Source organism: Notolepis coatsorum (genome assembly GCF_963971535.1).
Source record: "Notolepis coatsorum genome assembly, contig: SCAFFOLD_499, whole genome shotgun sequence".
Lineage (NCBI taxonomy): Eukaryota > Metazoa > Chordata > Actinopteri > Aulopiformes > Paralepididae > Notolepis > Notolepis coatsorum.
The window spans coordinates 37965-56066 of NW_028169092.1; the positions used below are offsets into that span (position 1 = coordinate 37965).

General features: G+C 43.8%; 1 protein-coding gene across 1 annotated transcript; it reads left to right on the top strand.

The window, feature by feature from the left end:
* Positions 1-8915: 8915 nt before the first annotated feature.
* mul1 (mitochondrial E3 ubiquitin protein ligase 1) lies at positions 8916-17749 on the top strand (the record flags this gene model as incomplete). Its single annotated transcript, XM_084339620.1, has 4 exons — positions 8916-9035; positions 12648-12735; positions 14463-14583; positions 16600-17749. 4 exons carry the CDS (start codon positions 8916-8918, stop codon positions 17354-17356), a joined length of 1086 nt encoding a protein of 361 aa, XP_084195746.1. The 3' UTR covers positions 17357-17749.
* Between the last annotated feature and the right edge of the window lie 353 nt (positions 17750-18102).

Here is an 18102-nt window from a genome sequence, read left to right on the forward strand (position 1 = left end):
GGAGGGCTGCTGCCCCGGCGGAGCTCCTGCGCTCCAGCATGGGTGAGATCACTGTCCACTGGTTGGTTTCAGGCTTGTAGCGCTCTGCGGTGTTCAGTACCACGTGTCTGTCGTACCCTCCCATGGCGTAGATACAGCCGTCCAACACGACCACGCTGACGTAACAGCGGCGTGAGTGCATGGGAGCCGCCTGCAGCCAGCTGCGAGTGACAGGGTTGAACCTGCGCACACTGTTCAAATACTGTACGCCGTTTCTGCCACCGACGCAGTAGACCAGACCGTGGAGATAAGCGGTGCCGTGGTAGGCCCGGGGACTCTCCGGCGTCTCCCCCTCAACGCTCACGTCCATCCATCCACCGGCTCGGATATCGTAAGCCTCCATGCCATTGTTCATACATGACTGACTCCGGCCTCCGATGGCCAATAGGACTTCCTGGGGCAGGCGTGGGCGGGTCAGGGGGTTTGGGAGCCTGTCGGAGCCAGAGGGGTTCAGGACGCTGAGGATGAGGGCCCTGCAGTCGTGGCTGTCCCTCACCACAGGGTTGTTCTGGACGTTGTTCAGCAAGTAGTCAGGCCTCATCAAGCCCATGCGAACCTGGGAAGAGACAAGCAGACAGCGGGTACAACTTAGACATCGGTTGTAGATGGTTTCTGTTGCTAGGGAACAGTTTGGACCCAAATGTTTGAGAACCACTGTACTAGGGAACCTAGTGTTGTTTTAATGTATTGCAATGCACAGTAATACAATTAGTTACCTTGGGCAGCAGCAAAGGGATGTGTGTTTTACGCTCCTCACGGGAGTGGTCGATCCAACGGAGGACGGCCTCGAACACCGTCTCCTCACTCTTCACGTTCAGGTCATCCCTCTCGATGATGTCCACCAGCTGCTGCAGGGACAGCTCCACAAACTCCTGTGAGACGTGCAACATCTCCTCAAAGTGGCACACGATGAAGAGATGGGCCTTGCGCCTCAGGTCAGGGCAGTAGTAGATGTCCGCAAACCTCCAGAAGCTGACACAGTTTTCCAGAGACAGCTGGCCTTCTAGGAAGTCAGAGCACGCTCGTACTATGCCAGTGACGCGAAGCTGGTCTGCAGCCACCAGAAGCTCTTCCACGTTCTCTGCTGTCACCAGCACAAAGCGTGTGTAGGAGTACTCTATGATGAGCTGCATCATACCCGGGGACACCCCAGGGATAGTGTAGACTGTTTTCTCTGAGTCGCTCCAGCGAGTGAAGAGGGCTCTGTGGGACGCAGAGTATAGAGATATCTGATGAGTAAACAGTAAGCAACATTCTGTCCTGTGTAGTCATATTTTCACTGTAGAAGTATAGGGTCTTAGCACAGTAGAAGTATAGTGTCTTTTTACAGTAGAAGTACAGTATAGTATCTGTTTACAGTAGAAGTACAGTATATGTACAGTATAGTATATGTTTACAGTAGAAGTACAGTATAGTATCTGTTTACAGTATAAGTACAGTATAGTATATTTTACAGTAGAAGTACAGTATATTATCTTTTTACAGTAGAAGTACAGTATTGTATCTTTTACAGTATAAGTACAGTATATTATCTGTTTACAGTAGAAGTACAGTATATGATCTGTTTAGAGTAGAAGTACAGTATAGTATCTTTTTACAGTAGAAGTACACAGTAGAAGTACAGTATAGTATCTTTTTACAGTAGAAGTGCAGTATAGTATCTTTTTACAGTAGACATACAGTATAGTATCTGTTTACAGTAGAAGTACAGTATAGTATCTGTTTACAGTAAAAGTACAGTATGGTATCTGTTTACTAACCAAGTTAACCTGAACCAAGCTAACCTGAACCAAGCTAACCTGAACCAAGCTAAACTTACCTGAAATAGTCACTGCAGTCACACAGGATGGCCTTGTGGGCATTAAACTCAGTGCTGTTGACTTTAATAACCACATCACAGGCCCTTCCCTCCAGACGCAGCTCATTAAGGATTGTACAGGACATTGTTTCCTTTTCCATGTGGGGATTTTAAATTGTATCTACAGAATATATTCAAGCTTACAGACAAATAGCCGGAAACAACAAGTGAGATCTTCACTTGTCTTCTGAGATCTGAGAACTTCTGAGAGAATTGTTGAATATATACTGTACACAAATGTTCTAGAATGTCTATTATGACATCATACTGTGGCATCGCATATGTTCTAGAATGTTTGATTATGACATCATACTGTGACATCACAAATGTTCTAGAATGTTTGATTATGACATCATACTGTGATATCACAAATGTTCTAGAATGTTTGATTATGACATCATACTGTGACATCGCAAATGTTCTAGAATGTTTGATTATGACATCATACTGTGACATCACAACGGAATATGTTTGAGAGCCATTTGAATCATTTAAATAATATGTTGACATTAAAAAAGAACAAATAAAATGATAAAAAAAACTACATAAAACAATGATACCAATTATAATAAAATATTTAAGTAAAATGTATAGAAATAAAGAAAAATAAGACAATGAAATAAAGATAATAATTCATTTAAAAGCTATTTTAAAAAGGTAAGTTTTGAGCAGTGCCAACCGAGTCTGCTGTCCTAACATAAAAGTGTCTTTCAAGGATAAGTGAGCTCCTGCACTGATTATTATAGTTCAATATTCAATTATTTGATCACCAAAAACCACTAAAAAGCATAAAAAGGCCCCTCCCCGCCCAAAAAGAGCCCCCAAAAATAGCACAGGCCCAGTGCCCTTTTCAGCCTTTGAGCACCTGCCCCTCTAAAGTCCTGTGCACGTCCCTGCGTCATACGTTGTAGAGTCTGTGCAGGTTCTGGTGGTCAAGAGTCAGACACACTTAGTGGTCAGGCAGGTTTTGGTGGTTAAGAGTCCGACACACTTAGTGGTCAGACAGGTTCTGGTGGTTAAGAGTCAGACACACTTAGTGGTCAGACAGGTTCTGGTGGTTAAGAGTCAGACACACTTAGTGGTCAGACTGGTTCTGGTGGTTAAGAGTCAGACACACTTAGTGGTCAGACAGGTTCTGGTGGTTAAGAGTCCGACACACTTAGTGGTCAGACAGGTTCTGGTGGTTAAGAGTCAGACACAGCTGCTGGCAGCGGCCCCTGCCCAGTGCCCACGGTTGTGGAGCAGCCTGATGGCCGCTGGCATGAAGGACTGACTGAGGCGGGTAGTGAGGTGTCGGGGGGGGGGGTGTATGAGTCTGTGGCTGAACATGTTCCTCATCTATGTGTCCAACATACAGTATGTGCATCACGCAGTCTCCTCCCCACCGCATGTATATATTCCCTCCCCGCCGTATGTATATTTCCCTCCCACCCACCCACCCACCCCCTCCTAATGTACAGTCTCCTCCCCATCATTATGTATATACTCCATCAGGATCTAGGGGTAACAGTACTGTATATTGGAATACCGTTTATGTCACAAATGTATCAGTACTAAATACCTATATGTCCCTATGCCATAAATGTCATGTATGTTGTGTATGTCATAAATGTCTATATGAATTGAAAATGGGGGACCCTGATGCAGTGGCGGCTCGCCACTGGTGGCGCTAGGGCGCCGACCCACCTGTTAAATGAGAGAAGAAGAAAAAAAAATGTTTGTTTTTTGTTTTATAGCCCTATAAATAATATAAACATGTTTAAAATGAATAATATTTACTCATTTTAAGTATGTTTGTATTTCCAATGCACAATATAACGTTATTATCTAAATAAAAAAAACACCGTTTTCATGGGCAGGAAGTGACGTTTTTTTTTATTTTTTCGTATTTCTCGCCCGGGCAAGAAGCGATAACGCTCTGACTGCGCGTCACAGTTTGATCGCTGTCTCCGTCACAGCCAATCAGTGCATACGGCGTTGTGCGTTGAAATATGACTATTATGTTGGAATCCGAGCGCGATTTGAAGCGGTCTAGGCAGCAAGCGTGAACTTCCGTGAAGAATTTTCCATAGCCGCATTTCGCGGAGACGCTCTCTGATTGGCCGACGCGATGCCAGTTTTTTTCCATTGCCGCATTTCTCGGGTTGGTTAGAGAGAATGCAACTCAGTACTCGACTCGTCAACAACAACAGCAACTGTTACTACACTGAGCTTAGGCACTCTTTCAAAGTTGGTTAAGGTTAGAGTTTGTCTTAGAGCATGGCGATAGAACGCCAGGTAGTTTGCAGGCTGTTCGAGGCGAAAATGGACAAAGACACAGCTCTTGGCTAACTAACAACAAGCTATATTATGGAGGCAGTGTGGATGGACAATGGATGGACATCAACACAGGCTGGATGGACAATGCCATGGAGTGGATATACTTTATCAACAAGCCAACAACAAGGTAGATTAGCGATCTTAACTCTAGTTTAATACATGATACGTTGTCTACTGATGCCGCATAACGTTACAGCTACTGCTAGCTGTTAGCTCCGTTAGCTTAGCTGGCCACTTAGTGCAAGGAACGGAGTAAGGTTAACGTTTAAACGTTATGTCGAGGTCATACAATACTACAGTCGACATAAGGTTAACGTTACCCCGTTTCCATGAAGTGTTTAAATAGCAGCAATCTTGTTGAAAATGTAACTACTAAAATGCTCTCTGGTGCTGCTGATGCATAATGAATGAATGGTGAGTTGTTTAAAATGACAACATACATGTGTTAATTATTTGATTTGATTGATCCGAGAGACAGAGAGATCGTCTATGTTTGAATGAATGAATGAGAACTTTATTAACAGATTGCAGAATGGGTACAATACAGTACGGCTCAATACACACAATTGTTAAGGGGATGCAGACCAGAGAAAGACGTTTGTCTTGTTTACATCAGGGTCCCAGATTTTCGATTCATATCGATAGTTTAATAGCTAGCCTTGGCTCGTTTAACAATATGCAAAATATGTGTACAGCCCTGTACTCATACTGAAGTTATTCTTGGTATATAATAGGTCTGATTGTGTAACGAATCGATTCCACGTCGCGCTGTGTGTGAGAGAGAGAAGGAGAGAGGGAGAGATCTGCCTGTGTTTGTAGACGGGCGAGTTTTGTTTCTAACTTTTCTATTTATATATTGTGTTTCAAGTTGTGAATTAGAGTCTAGACTATACTTTATTTGACTGGTTGTGTGTTGTTGTAGTAACAGCTGAGCGACTCGTTCATAAGAGCCGATTCATTGCCGTGAGCGTGAGTCGAATCACGAGTGTTGCGTGGTACTGTACTGTACTGTACAAAATATTTGGTATAGCGCCCCTAGTGGCGAAAACCCACCGGCCGCCACTGCCCTGATGGAAACAAGACAAACGTCTTTCTCAGGTCTGCATCCCCTTAACAATTGTATGTATTGAGCCGTACTGTATTGTACCCATTCTGCAATCTGTTAAATAAAGTTTTCATTCATTCATTCATTCATTCATTCATTCATTCATTCATTCATTCATTCATTCATTCATTCATTCATTCATTCATTCATTCACTCTCTCTCCGTGAATAAACGTGCTCATGTCTGGCAAAAAAAACCCGTTGTTGTGTAGAGACAGCTATGTCAGTCTTCCAATCATATTCATATCCATAAATTATTATATACCGACATCTGCTGGCGAAGAGGGAAATAGCCATGCCTTTATTTCCAACGACGTTTATTTTGAAGGGGGATGACCAAGGAAACGATTAAAAAAAAAAAAAGGAAGGGTCATCACGTCACTGTGTAGTGTGAAGATGTTCAGTTCGGATCAGTCATCTCCTCGTCATTTAAACTGGTTATTACCTTGGATGTCAGCTAGCTAACGTTTGATATATTGGTTGGTGTATATTTCCTCAGATTGATTGATTGATTGATTGATTGATTGATTGATTGATTGATTGTTTGAATGATTGAAAACTGTATTAACAGATTGCAGAATGGGTACAATACAGTACGGCTCAATACACACAATTGTTAAGGGGATGCAGACCAGAGAAAGACTTTCGTCTTGTTTACATCAGGGTCCCCCATTTTCAATTCATAGTGACATTTATGACATACACAACATACAGATAGATATACAGATATATATCATGACATTTTCGACACAATTGTGTAATATTGGCTTCAATAGAACTGGTGGCACCAAAGTCTGGCTCCAAGCAAACGCTGATAATATTATATTAATATTATTAATAATAAAATATATGATTCTGACGTCACGTGTGACCCTTCCTTCTTTTATAGTCTTCTCGGGGGGGTGACCCTTCCTTCTTTTATAGTGTCCTCGGGGATGACCCGGAAGTGTAGTTTAGGCTCTGCTGTTCGAGGAGGTGAGTGAGCTGATACCTTCTTATCAATTTGTTATTATTCTTCGGTGCACTGCAGACAGACAGATAGTCATGCATGAAGCCTTTGGCAACAACAACAACAACGGTGCTTTGTTTTGACAGGTCTGGTGGTTAATAACTGGTAGCGTTAAAATGCAGCTAATCTAGCTACTGTAAATGTAACTGCCCGTTGATAGAGCACCGGTCCGCGACACTTCCGGGATTCGGAGCTCATAGGAGAGAGTGATGACGCGTGTGCTTGGCATGACCTCCATGTAACGCGGAAGTGCAGTGGTCACTATAATGCCAATCTAGCTGCAGACCTTTTGCTTTATGACTGTTAACCCTTTCACTGCCACACGACAGAAGGTTAACCCTTTACTATCGACCGTCGGTTGTGTGATAGTATTGATTGATTGAAAACTTTATTAACAGATTACAGAATGGGTACAATACAGTACGGCTCAATACACACAATTGTTAAGGGGGATGCAGACCAGAAAAAGACTTTCATGACATTTATGACATACCAGATTAACAAATACAGTACTGTTTGTGATACAAAGAGTCTAAAAAAGAGAGTATATATACATTTGACGAATAAACTGTACATTGGAGGAGGTGGGGGAACTGTACATTGGAGGTGGGTGGGTTGGGGGGGGGGGGGGTAACTGTACATTGGATTATCGACGAGTAAAGGGTTAACCTTCTGTCGTGTGGCAGTGAAAGGGTTAACCGGCTGTCGTGTGGCAGTGAAAGGGTTAACCTTCTGTGTATTGTCGCAGTGAAAGGGTTAACCGGTTTGGTAGTGCAGCGGTGAAAGGGTTAAGTCTTAAGTGTTTGTAAAACCATTATTTTTTGCCTTATCCAAATGCTTTCTTCAACGTTGTACAAAAGCAAATGATCTTCTTTCTGTGCATCGCCAAGAAGGTCACCTCTCATGTAAACCTGTAGCCCCTTTCGTGACTTTCGGTTTGCAAGCCTGTGGCTTTTGTGACCGGAGTCACTTGCCCACCCGCCCCGATCACCCAGTAGAGAAACGACCAAGCGCCGTCAAGGGGCTCGCGGTGTGTCAAGAATACATCAGATCTGAATTTCAAAGATACCCAGCGTACAATATGGGTCCAACACAGCTCCACGATGGGGTCTGGAAGCTCGCAGTTGCCAATAAACAGTTTAAAACATTGTTACTCGACGAGTGGTATTTACAGACCGAACGTCCATCTCCGCCGTTGGTGTCACAGCGCATGCGCACCATGCCGCGTTCACGTTACTGGGAAGAAGCGGAAGAACCAGAGGACATCTCGTTGCTACAACTAGGAAGCTTCACGCTTTGACTCTATATATATCTATGGATGAAACGCCCACATCCATACTTCCGCAATTCGTGACGCGAAGTGGGAGATATGGGGTCTATAAAAGAATCCCATATGTCCTAGTAGGAATTACCACTAGGAGGCTGACGTGAATGGTTTTTCCCAGTCGGAAGCTGGTTCTTCCGCTTCTTCCCAGTAACGTGAACGCGGCATGGTGCGCATGCGCTGTGACACCAACGGCGGAGATGGACGTTCGGTCTGTAAATACCACTCGTCGAGTAACAATGTTTTAAACTGTTTATTGGCAACTGCGAGCTTCCAGACCCCATCGTGGAGCTGTGTTGGACCCATATTGTACGCTGGGTATCTTTGAAATTCAGATCTGATGTATTCTTGACACACCGCGAGCCCCTTGACGACGCTTGGTCGTTTCTCTACTGGGTGATCGGGGCGGGTGGGCAAGTGACTCCGGTCACAAAAGCCACAGGCTTGCAAACCGAAAGTCACGAAAGGGGCTAGTAAACCTGTACTGTAATAATGCCAAACAAGAACCTTTGGAACATTTGATAGTCGTATCACTATCATGCCACGTCATGGTGACACACCCACACATGCTCTGATCCGATATAACGTTACAGTCAATGCAAGCCTATTTATGGTCGGGAATTACGTTAATTAGTATTCGCTTCTAGATACTACACAGTAAATTTCGCAGAGTAAAATTTAAATTTACTGTGTAGTGATGAACTAATGCTGTGTGTTTATTTGTCCATATTATGCTATCTGTAACTTTTTTTAAATGTAGTACACACACAGGCCAACAGTGGGGAGGGAGGTAGAGCAGTCGTCTGGCAATCGATTCCCGCTCCTCCCGGGCAGCGTGTCGATGTGTCCTTGAGCAAGAGACACTTAACCCCTAATTATGATGAATTGAAAATGGGGGACCCTGATGTAAACAAGACGAAAGTCTTTCTCTGGTCTGCATCCCCTTAACAATTGTGTGTATTGAGCCGTACTGTATTATGTACCCATTCTGCAATCTGTTAAACAATTTTCAATCAATCAACTGCTCCCGATGAGCAGGTTGGCACCTCGCATGGTCGCCTCCGCCGTCGGTGTGTGAGTGAACGGGTAAAATGTGAGGAGCAAATTGTAAAGCGCTTTGGATAAAAGCTGCTATATAAAAAAGCAGCCATTTACCATAGATATCGACATCGGTAAATATCGGTGTCGGCCAGAACAGCAATATTAATATTGGTTATCGGTCCCAATTTTCCCATCGGTGCATCACTACTGCAGGGTGACAGATGGACTCCGGCGGGAAGCCCTCCACAGCACAGCTGGTGGTGTTGGCCTCCAGCTCAGCCCTGACCGCCGTCTTCTACTCCATCTACCGGAGGAGAGCGACGACCGCGGCCAGATTAAAGGTCCAGTCCACCACATTACATGCATGTGCTATTTCTGTCACGTTCAACGTTTTTTGTTTTGTTTGTCACATACAAGGTACTGGTACATGTACATTACAGTGAAATGCTTGGTTCTGTATGAGCCTCCTGAGATTGTGCTTCATACAGTAAAAACAATAAAGACCAAACACTATACAAAATATACAATATACAAACTAAAGTACAAAATGCAAATATGAAGTACAAATGCAAACTTTTTTTTAAATCAGAAATGAGGTAGGGATGTAGTGTAACTATTTTAGTAATGCATAGATACAACAGGGTGTGGTGTTGAGGTGAATGTTTAAAGTGAGAGTGTGTGGATGTGTGTGCAATGAGTGTAGATGGATGGGTTAGCGATAGCATAGAGTCATTGAGCTGATGGCCCAAATCAGATTGTTGTGACTCAGGTCTGTTTTCCACAACAATGTGAACGACGGCACAAATAACATGGAATCTGATCTTTTCAATTCTGATTTGGGCCACTTTCATATCTGGTCCAAAATCGGATACCAGGTCTGATCTTTTGCAACGTGACCTCAGTATGAACCGTCGAGCGACTTTCATGTGACTTTTACATCACTCTCTAGATTGACATTTGTCACAATTCTTTACATTTGTCTTCTTTATTGTTCACTTGCACATGTGGGTCAAGTTCAGGAACGTGAAGTTCCGTTCACACTGGAATCTGATATTGGCCAAAATAATTAATTATTATTATTATTAATAAAGTCAGGACATGCATGGGGAAAGACAATTTTTTTTACTCTGCTACTGTTATGTGGAATGCCCTGCCAACATTAATAAAACTCCTGAACTCCCCTCTCGGATTTAAATCCGCCCTAAAATCATGGCTCAGCAGCAACTCAAATTGGTCTTAATATGGTTTGTATCTCTTTTATCATAAACTTGGTTGTTATCTCTTTATCGTGAGTTGCTTTTAAGTGTTTGTGGATTTAAAAAAAAATTCCTTTAACATTAGTTGACTGTATGAGCTTTCAGGTTAGGTGTTATTGTACTTACTTTTACATATACTTTTAGATATACTATTAGATATCCAATACTAGTTTTAGGGTGTCCTGTCTCGTGTACATGTCCATTCGTGTTTTTGTGCCTTTTTATGTTCCATGTATGGACCACAATGGAAACAAGCCTTGGCTTTATTGTGTTTTATCCATTTCACCAGCGTGATGACACTGTTATTGTTGTTAAAATGTTGTCCTACTGTTGTGTCAATAAAGTATTCAATCAAATAATAACATGAATAGCCATGCTTATACATGCTTATAAACCTGGCTATTCAACATGCACAGCACTTACACAATTGGCTGATGATTGGCTAAGAAATATTGACTGAAAATGATTAGTTGGTACAGTACTGTTAGATTTTAGCGCAGCTTTTGATCTCATTGATCATGAACTGCTGCTTACAAAACTAGCTGATTATGTTTTCAAACACTCGGCTACTAACTGGATGAAAAGTTATTTATTCATGAGACAACAATGTGTCCTGTTTAATGGAACTTTATCAAGCGTTAAAACGCTACAATGTGGCATTCCTCAAGGAAGTTGCCTTGGACCAATATTATATTCAATATTTGTAAATGATATGCCACATAGTTTAAAAAATGCAAGCAGTTCCATTTATGCAGATGACACTACAATATATGCTTCGGCAAGCAATGCCAAAGACCTCAGCAGTCTTCTTCAAAGTGAGTTAATGCAGATTTCTGAATGGGTCACGGTAAATAAGCTGAAACTAAATGCATCCAAAACAAAATAATTATTTGTTCAAAGCATGCTCCGAGAGAGAATCGCAGATAAAAATATTTCTTTGCAGGGTGCAGATATTGAGCAAGTTAAGGAGGCCAGATTGCTTGGCGTTATAATAGATGAAACACTCTCTTGGTCAACTCACATTAACAATATTGTAACAAAAAATGAGCAGAAGTATTTCAATTATTAGACGGAATGCCTATTTTTTTAACTGACACAGCTACCAAGCAAGTCATACAATCACTAGTTTTGTCACATCTGGACTACTGTCCAGCAATCTGGTCAAATGCATCCAAACAAGACTTAAATAAAATACAGCTTACTCAAAATAGAGCTGCAAGACTTGCATTGCATAGCTCAATTAGAAACAGTGTTGAAAAGAATGCACAAGGAACTGTCATGGATGAGAGTCAATGAGAGACTAGTGTGTAGTCTTATATTGTTTATGAGAAATATTTATACTTTACACAAACCTGTGTGCCTCTTTTTGCAGCTGGTGCTTATTAGTGATGGTCATGGCTACGGCACTAGACAAGCCTTGAAGGGTAGGTTCGCCCTGCCGAGACCCAGAACTGAAGCCTTAAAGAAAACTGTAATGTACAGGGCAATGTCCTACTGGAATAGACTTCCACAGTATTTGGTTTCAATTACCAGTAAGGTGGGATTCAAGAGGAGACTACGAGTGGCTGTAATGCAGAAAGAGATTGATTTAGGTTGGGTCTAATCTGTGTCTGATGAATGGGTTCTTGTGTTGGGTTATGTGTTGATTTGGAATGTCTTTGTCTAGTGGTTATGAGTATTAGAGTATTAGTGTTTGGAATGTCGTGCTGTTTTTGAGCACGTTTTAGTTTTCTCTGAGATGTCTCCGTTTGTTGTTTTATTGATATTTGTTGTTTTATTGATATTTGATTTGTTCTATATGTTTGTATATTTGTTATTGTTCTATATTAGAAGATGTTTCATACCGGGCGGTCAGGTGGCGTAACGGAGATTGCGTTCGTCACCAAACCCCGGAGCGGCTAGATTCGCCTGTTCGAATCCAGCTCACAGCTCCGGGGTTGTCACCAGCTTGGCTGGCCGTTCACACTAATACAATTGGCTGTATTAGAGGGTGGGAGAAGCTGGAGGGGTGGGTCCGGGTCGTTGTAAACAGCGACTCCTACAGTTCGGTCGGGGCGCCTGCTAAGCGCGGATAGGACCTGAGTGGGATAGTGTGATCCTTCCACACGCTACGCCCTCTCAGTGAGAGTCCGCGTGAAAAGAAGCGGTTGATTGGCTACACATGTGTCGGAGGAAGCACGTGATAGCCTCCACTCTCCCAGACCGACTGTGGGGGGTAAGTGTGCAGCGACCAGGAAGGGGATTGGGAATTGGCATAACGACTAACATTGGGATGGGAGAAAATCGGAGGAAAATGGAGGGGGAAAAAGATCAAAAAAAAAAAAAAAAAATTCATACATATTTGTTTGTATGTCTGATTTTGATTGGTTTAATGTTCTATAATTGTTTGTATATTTTATTGGTGTTTTATTGATATTTGTTTTGTTTTTATGTTTTATTGATTATTCTTGTTTACTTTTTATGTGTTTGTATCCAGACCCCAGGGAGAATAGTCGCTGCTGAGGCCGTGACTAATGGGGATCTGAAATAAAGCCAAACAAAACAAAAAATCTGATCTGAGCAATAAATCAGAATTGAGCTCTAAGGCGTCCAGTGTGAACGGAGCCTCGGTATTTGGTGGAAGTTTGACACACCTTGTCACTTTATTTCTTTTTTTTCTTTCTTCAGTTGTTAACTTGAAATATGTGTTTTCCACAGGAAGCCAAAAAGATCTCCATTGACCAGGATCTGATAAAGATCTTGTCCGAGGCTCCTGGAAGATGTGTCCCGTATGCTGTGATAGAAGGTGCGGTAGTCAAATCAAATTTATTTGTAAAGCTTAGGGGTGTAGCGGTACACAAAAACCACGGTTCGGTACGTACCTCGGTTTTGAAGTCAAGGTTCGGTACGGGTTTTCGGTACAGTGGGGGGGAAAGTTTGGCTTTCCATGTTCCACTCAGGGGTGATGTAGTGTGCAGTAACTAACTGTACTTGTAGGGCTGTCAACGAATATTCTATATTGAAATTAATAATCGACTTGTAATATTTTTTTTTAATAATAATAATATTAGATTGTGAAAAAAACAGCCCGCGGTGAGCGGTCGTTAGTGGTTAACATACCGTTGTATCCGTTCGGTACACTACACAGCCGTTCGGTACGGTGCGGTACGGTACACACTGAAACGGTTCGGTTCAGTACGTATACGTGTGCCTTTACACCCCTAAGCCCAAAATCACAAGTTAATGGGCCGGACACGTCTTCTTTAAACGAGTCAAGGAGAAACGTCACAATAAATCAAGAACAAAAAAAAAAAACCATGAAATCCCAAATAATGAATGTAAAATAAATAAATGCAGCACTCCCAGACATGTGTGGGTGAATGTGAGGCATAAGTTCTGAATCGCTATATAAATGTAAAATGAAAGTCTGTATTTACCGGCAGCCATGTTGGAAGACGGAGATCGACACAGACATTGTGTGCAAGGCCTCAGTGGTGGTTTAGTAGTCGTTTGACCTGGTGTCTGTCTGGTTTACTCCATCCAGGTGTTGTGAGATCTGTGAACGAGACCCTGAACAGCTTGTTTACTCCATGCAGGTGTTGTGAGATCTGTGAACGAGACCCTGAACAGCTTGTTTACTCCACGCAGGTGTTGTGAGATCTGTGAACAAGACCCCTGAACAGCTTGTTTACTCCGTGCAGGTGTTGTGAGATCTGTGAATGAGACCCTGAACAGCTTGTTTACTCCGTGCAGGTGTTGTGAGATCTGTGAACGAGACCCTGAACAGCTTGTTTACTCCATGCAGGTGTTGTGAGATCTGTGAAGGACACCCTGAACAGCTTGTTTACTCCGTGCAGGTGTTGTGAGATCTGTGAACGAGACCCTGAACAGCTTGTTTACTCCATGCAGGTGTTGTGAGATCTGTGAACGAGACCCTGAACAGCTTGTTTACTCCATGCAGGTGTTGTGAGATCTGTGAACGAGACCCTGAACAGCTTGTTTACTCCACGCAGGTGTTGTGAGATCTGTGAACGAGACCCTGAACAGCTTGTTTACTCCATGCAGGTGTTGTGAGATCTGTGAACGAGACCCTGAACAGCTTGTTTACTCCACGCAGGTGTTGTGAGATCTGTGAACGAGACCCTGAACAGCTTGTTTACTCCATGCAGGTGTTGTGAGATCTGTGAACGAGACCCTGAACAGCTTGTTTACTCCATGCAGGTGTTGTGAGATCTGTGAACGAGACCCTGAACAGCTTGTTTACTCCATGCAGGTGTTGTGAGATCTGTGAAGGAGACCCTGAACAGCTTGTTTACTCCGTGCAGGTGTTGTGAGATCTGTGAACGAGACCCTGAACAGCTTGTTTACTCCATGCAGGTGTTGTGAGATCTGTGAAGGAGACCCTGAACAGCTTGTTTACTCCATGCAGGTGTTGTGAGATCTGTGAAGGAGACCCTGAACAGCTTGTTTACTCCGTGCAGGTGTTGTGAGATCTGTGAACGAGACCCTGAACAGCTTGTTTACTCCGTGCAGGTGTTGTGAGATCTGTGAAGGAGACCCTGAACAGCCAGTTTGTGGAGAACTGCAGAGGGGTTATTGAGAGACTCACCCTGAAGGAGAAGAAGATGGTGTGGAATCGCACCACCCACCTGTGGTAAGTGAGAGAGCGTTCCATTTCAACGGCACAATGAAATTGTTGTAAAGATAAGTTGATAAGTTGATTAATCACCACAAGGCCGGGTATCTGCAGGGTGTTAAAAAGTATTAAATTCCTAATTCTCAATTTAAAAGGCCTTAGAAGTCTTATATTTAATTTGCACTTTTTGTTAGTGCAGCCCGGCTGTCGGGACATGAAATAATATTAAATGTAAAGCTGAAGTGATGATGAGCCTTTAACCCCGGTCCCAAAACTAACATGGTGTCTGTAAAGCTGAAGTGATGATGGGCCTCTAACCCCGGTCCCAAAACTAACATGTCATGTCATGCTGTCAAGTGAATCATGTTTTTTATTGTAAACTTTTAATATAAGTAAAAAATAATATTCTATATTGTAATTTACTAAATTATGTAAATTCTAGTCATAGTAATGGAAGAACAAATACAAATGTAAGGGGGTAGGGATCAATAAGCTAAGCTTCCCTCTACTCCTTTTTTTGGACATGTCTGCTAACCAAACACAATGCTCTTTTGTTTATAATTCCTGTTTTTTCTTTGTTCTTTTTTTTAAATGTTTTTTTTTTCTTTAACACTTTAACTGCCGAAAACTTCCCCACCATGCTCAAGTTGCCGAGGACCCTGTAACTCGTCTTTGATATCAATTTAAAAAAAATCTGTGATCAATATAGTCAAGTTAGACCGCGCTCACAAGTTCTCAAACTGGGTGCTGTAATCCCATAAAGTTCAGTATATCAAAGCAGGGTAGCCGGACCAGCACTCACAGGTTCAATGTTTTTTAATGGCAGCCTGTATCAAAAGCAGACATGTTTCGGACTAATGTCCTTCTTCAGTGGTATGGCTAGCACTGGAAATACATTCAAGGTGATGGTTAAATACACCTGGCAGGTAATTGACACGGCAGGAAATGACAGGAAATGACATCACTACGCAGGTGTGCCTGTGCAATATGACTAAATGAATGACTTATCAAAATAGAGTCCAATCATAATTTATACATATATATAGATATATCTATATCTAACACCAAACAATATTATAAACAATACAATACAATACAATACAAAACAAAACAAAACAAAATTACCAGAAACTTGATAACATATAACATGCCCATTAATTTATAGGGCTAATTGAGCCACTTTACGTAATTAATTAATTTCAGATTATCCATTGGGCATCTTTGTGAAGCATGCCTCTAGTTTGGCAACAAACAACAACTTAAAATCAGACCAGAAATAACAATGTAGGAGTAAGGAGGTTAAAGGAAACAAGTTAAAACGTTGAATGTATTTCCAGTGCTAGCCATACCACTGGAAGACATGAGTCCGAAACATGTCTGCTTTTGATACAGGCTGCCATTAAAAAACATTGAACCTGTGAGTGCTGGTCCGGCTACCCTGCTTTGATATACAAAAATCTGTGATCGAAATCATATTTCCGTTCCGGGGCCTTGACACACAGTGCTGATCTCCTCTCAACCCTCTAGCAGTTCAAGAGCGCCATCTGGTGGCCGATCGGCAGATCGAAACCGGATATCAACCTTTGAACCGGCAGGACTCACTCCATATGTGGTCCGGGCACTCGCTAATGCTAGAGAGACTCCGTCTTGACACAGTGAACATCGATCGGTGGAAATAACTCGAAAAAACAACATGATTTGGACGTATATACTATTATACAACCTGGAAATAGATCGGGCATTTCAACATCCCATAATCGAAAACTGTCTACTCCACGCTGATCGCCCAACGGCCCGAGGAGACTGGGGTGAGTTTTAGCGTGTAGTATTACCGTGTTCGATATAAACTGCTATGATGAACATATGACCCACATTAGATGAATGGTAAGTGTTAAGGATTTTTTTAATTTGTTGTTATGATTGTTTGGTCTGACGGATCAAGACACTGTGAGTTCGTTGAAGAAATAAGAAGAATAACATGTCCAAGAAATAAACTTTTCATTCATTCATTCATGTTGTCTGTAAAAACAACAGGAACGACACGGAGAAGATCATCCACCAGCGCACCAACGCCGTGCCCTTCGACCTCGCGTCCCCCGACGACCCCACGGCGGGGGCCTCCGTGCGGGTGGTGCGCCCCCTGGAGGCGGCGGCGGAGCTGGACCTGGAGACCACGTACGAGCGCTTCCACCCCAACGTCCAGTCGTCGCTGACCCACGTCATCGGCCACTTCCTCAGCGGCGAGCGGCCCAAGGGCGTCCGCGAGACGGAGGAGATGCTGCGGCTGGGCGCGGGCGTCACCGGCGTCGGGGAGCTGGTCCTGGACACCGGCGGCCTGGTGAAGCTGCAGCCGCCCAGGCAGCCGGGCCTCCGCTACTTCCTCAGCCGGCTGGACCACGAGGCGCTGCTGGAGAGGCAGGAGCGCGCCGTGCGGACGTGGCGCCTGCTCACCGCCCTCTTCGGCCTGGCCGCCTGCTCGGCGCTCCTCTTCGTCCTGTGGAGGCGCTACGTGTGGAGGCGGGAGAAGAGGAGGGAGCGGGGCGTGCTGGAGGAGTTCAAGGAGCAGCGGAGGAGACGGCTGGGCGTGGAGGAGGAGGAGGAGGAGGAGGAGGAGGGCGGCGTGGCCCCGGGCGCCTGCGCCGTGTGCCTGAGCCGCGAGCGCTCCTGCGTCTTCCTGGAGTGCGGCCACGTGGTCACCTGCGCCGGGTGCTACCACGCCCTGCCGGAGCCCAAGAGGTGCCCCATCTGCAGGGCGGTTATAGACCGGATGGTGCCGCTTTATAACAGCTGACGTGCCGTGTGGCGTCACTGGTCTTCAGCGAACGGACAGTCGTTATGGAAACGGACGAGATGTTACCGTTATTTTCTACAGTCACTGGAAAAAGCCGGAAAAGCCGTGATGTGTATCTAGAGACGGCTTCCCGGGAATTTGTGTTGCTAGGGGCGACAGCTTGGACTCAAGTTTATTATTTCCTGTCAGTTCTATTATATGTATTTAATTATATATTATATAGTAACTTTTCAGGTCGCTTTCTAGCTTCCAGGAATCCAATTTCTCCCTGAGGACAGTTTTTTTTCTTCTTATTATGAAATGATAACCTTAGAAACGATTCCCTTCGCTGACAAAACTACAAATATATAGATATTATCAAAACACTGTCTGCGACAGAGGGGCGGTCAGGTGGCGTAGCAGAGATTGCGTTCGTCACCAACCCCGGAGCGGCTGGATTCGCCTGTTCGAATCCAGCTCACAGCTCCGGCGTTGTCACCAGCTTGGTTGGCCGTTCACACTAATACAATTGGCTGTATTAGAGGGTGGGAGAAGCTGGCGGGGTGGGTCCGGGTCGTTGTAAACAGCGACTCCTACAGTTCGGTCGGGGCGCCTGCTCAGCGCGGATAGGATCTAAGTGGGATAGTGTGATCCTTCCACACGCTACGCCCTCTCAGTGAGAGTCCGCGCTGCCAGGTGAAAAGAAGCGGTTGATTGGCTGGACGTGTGTCGGAGGAAGCACGTGATAGCCTCCACTCTCCCAGACC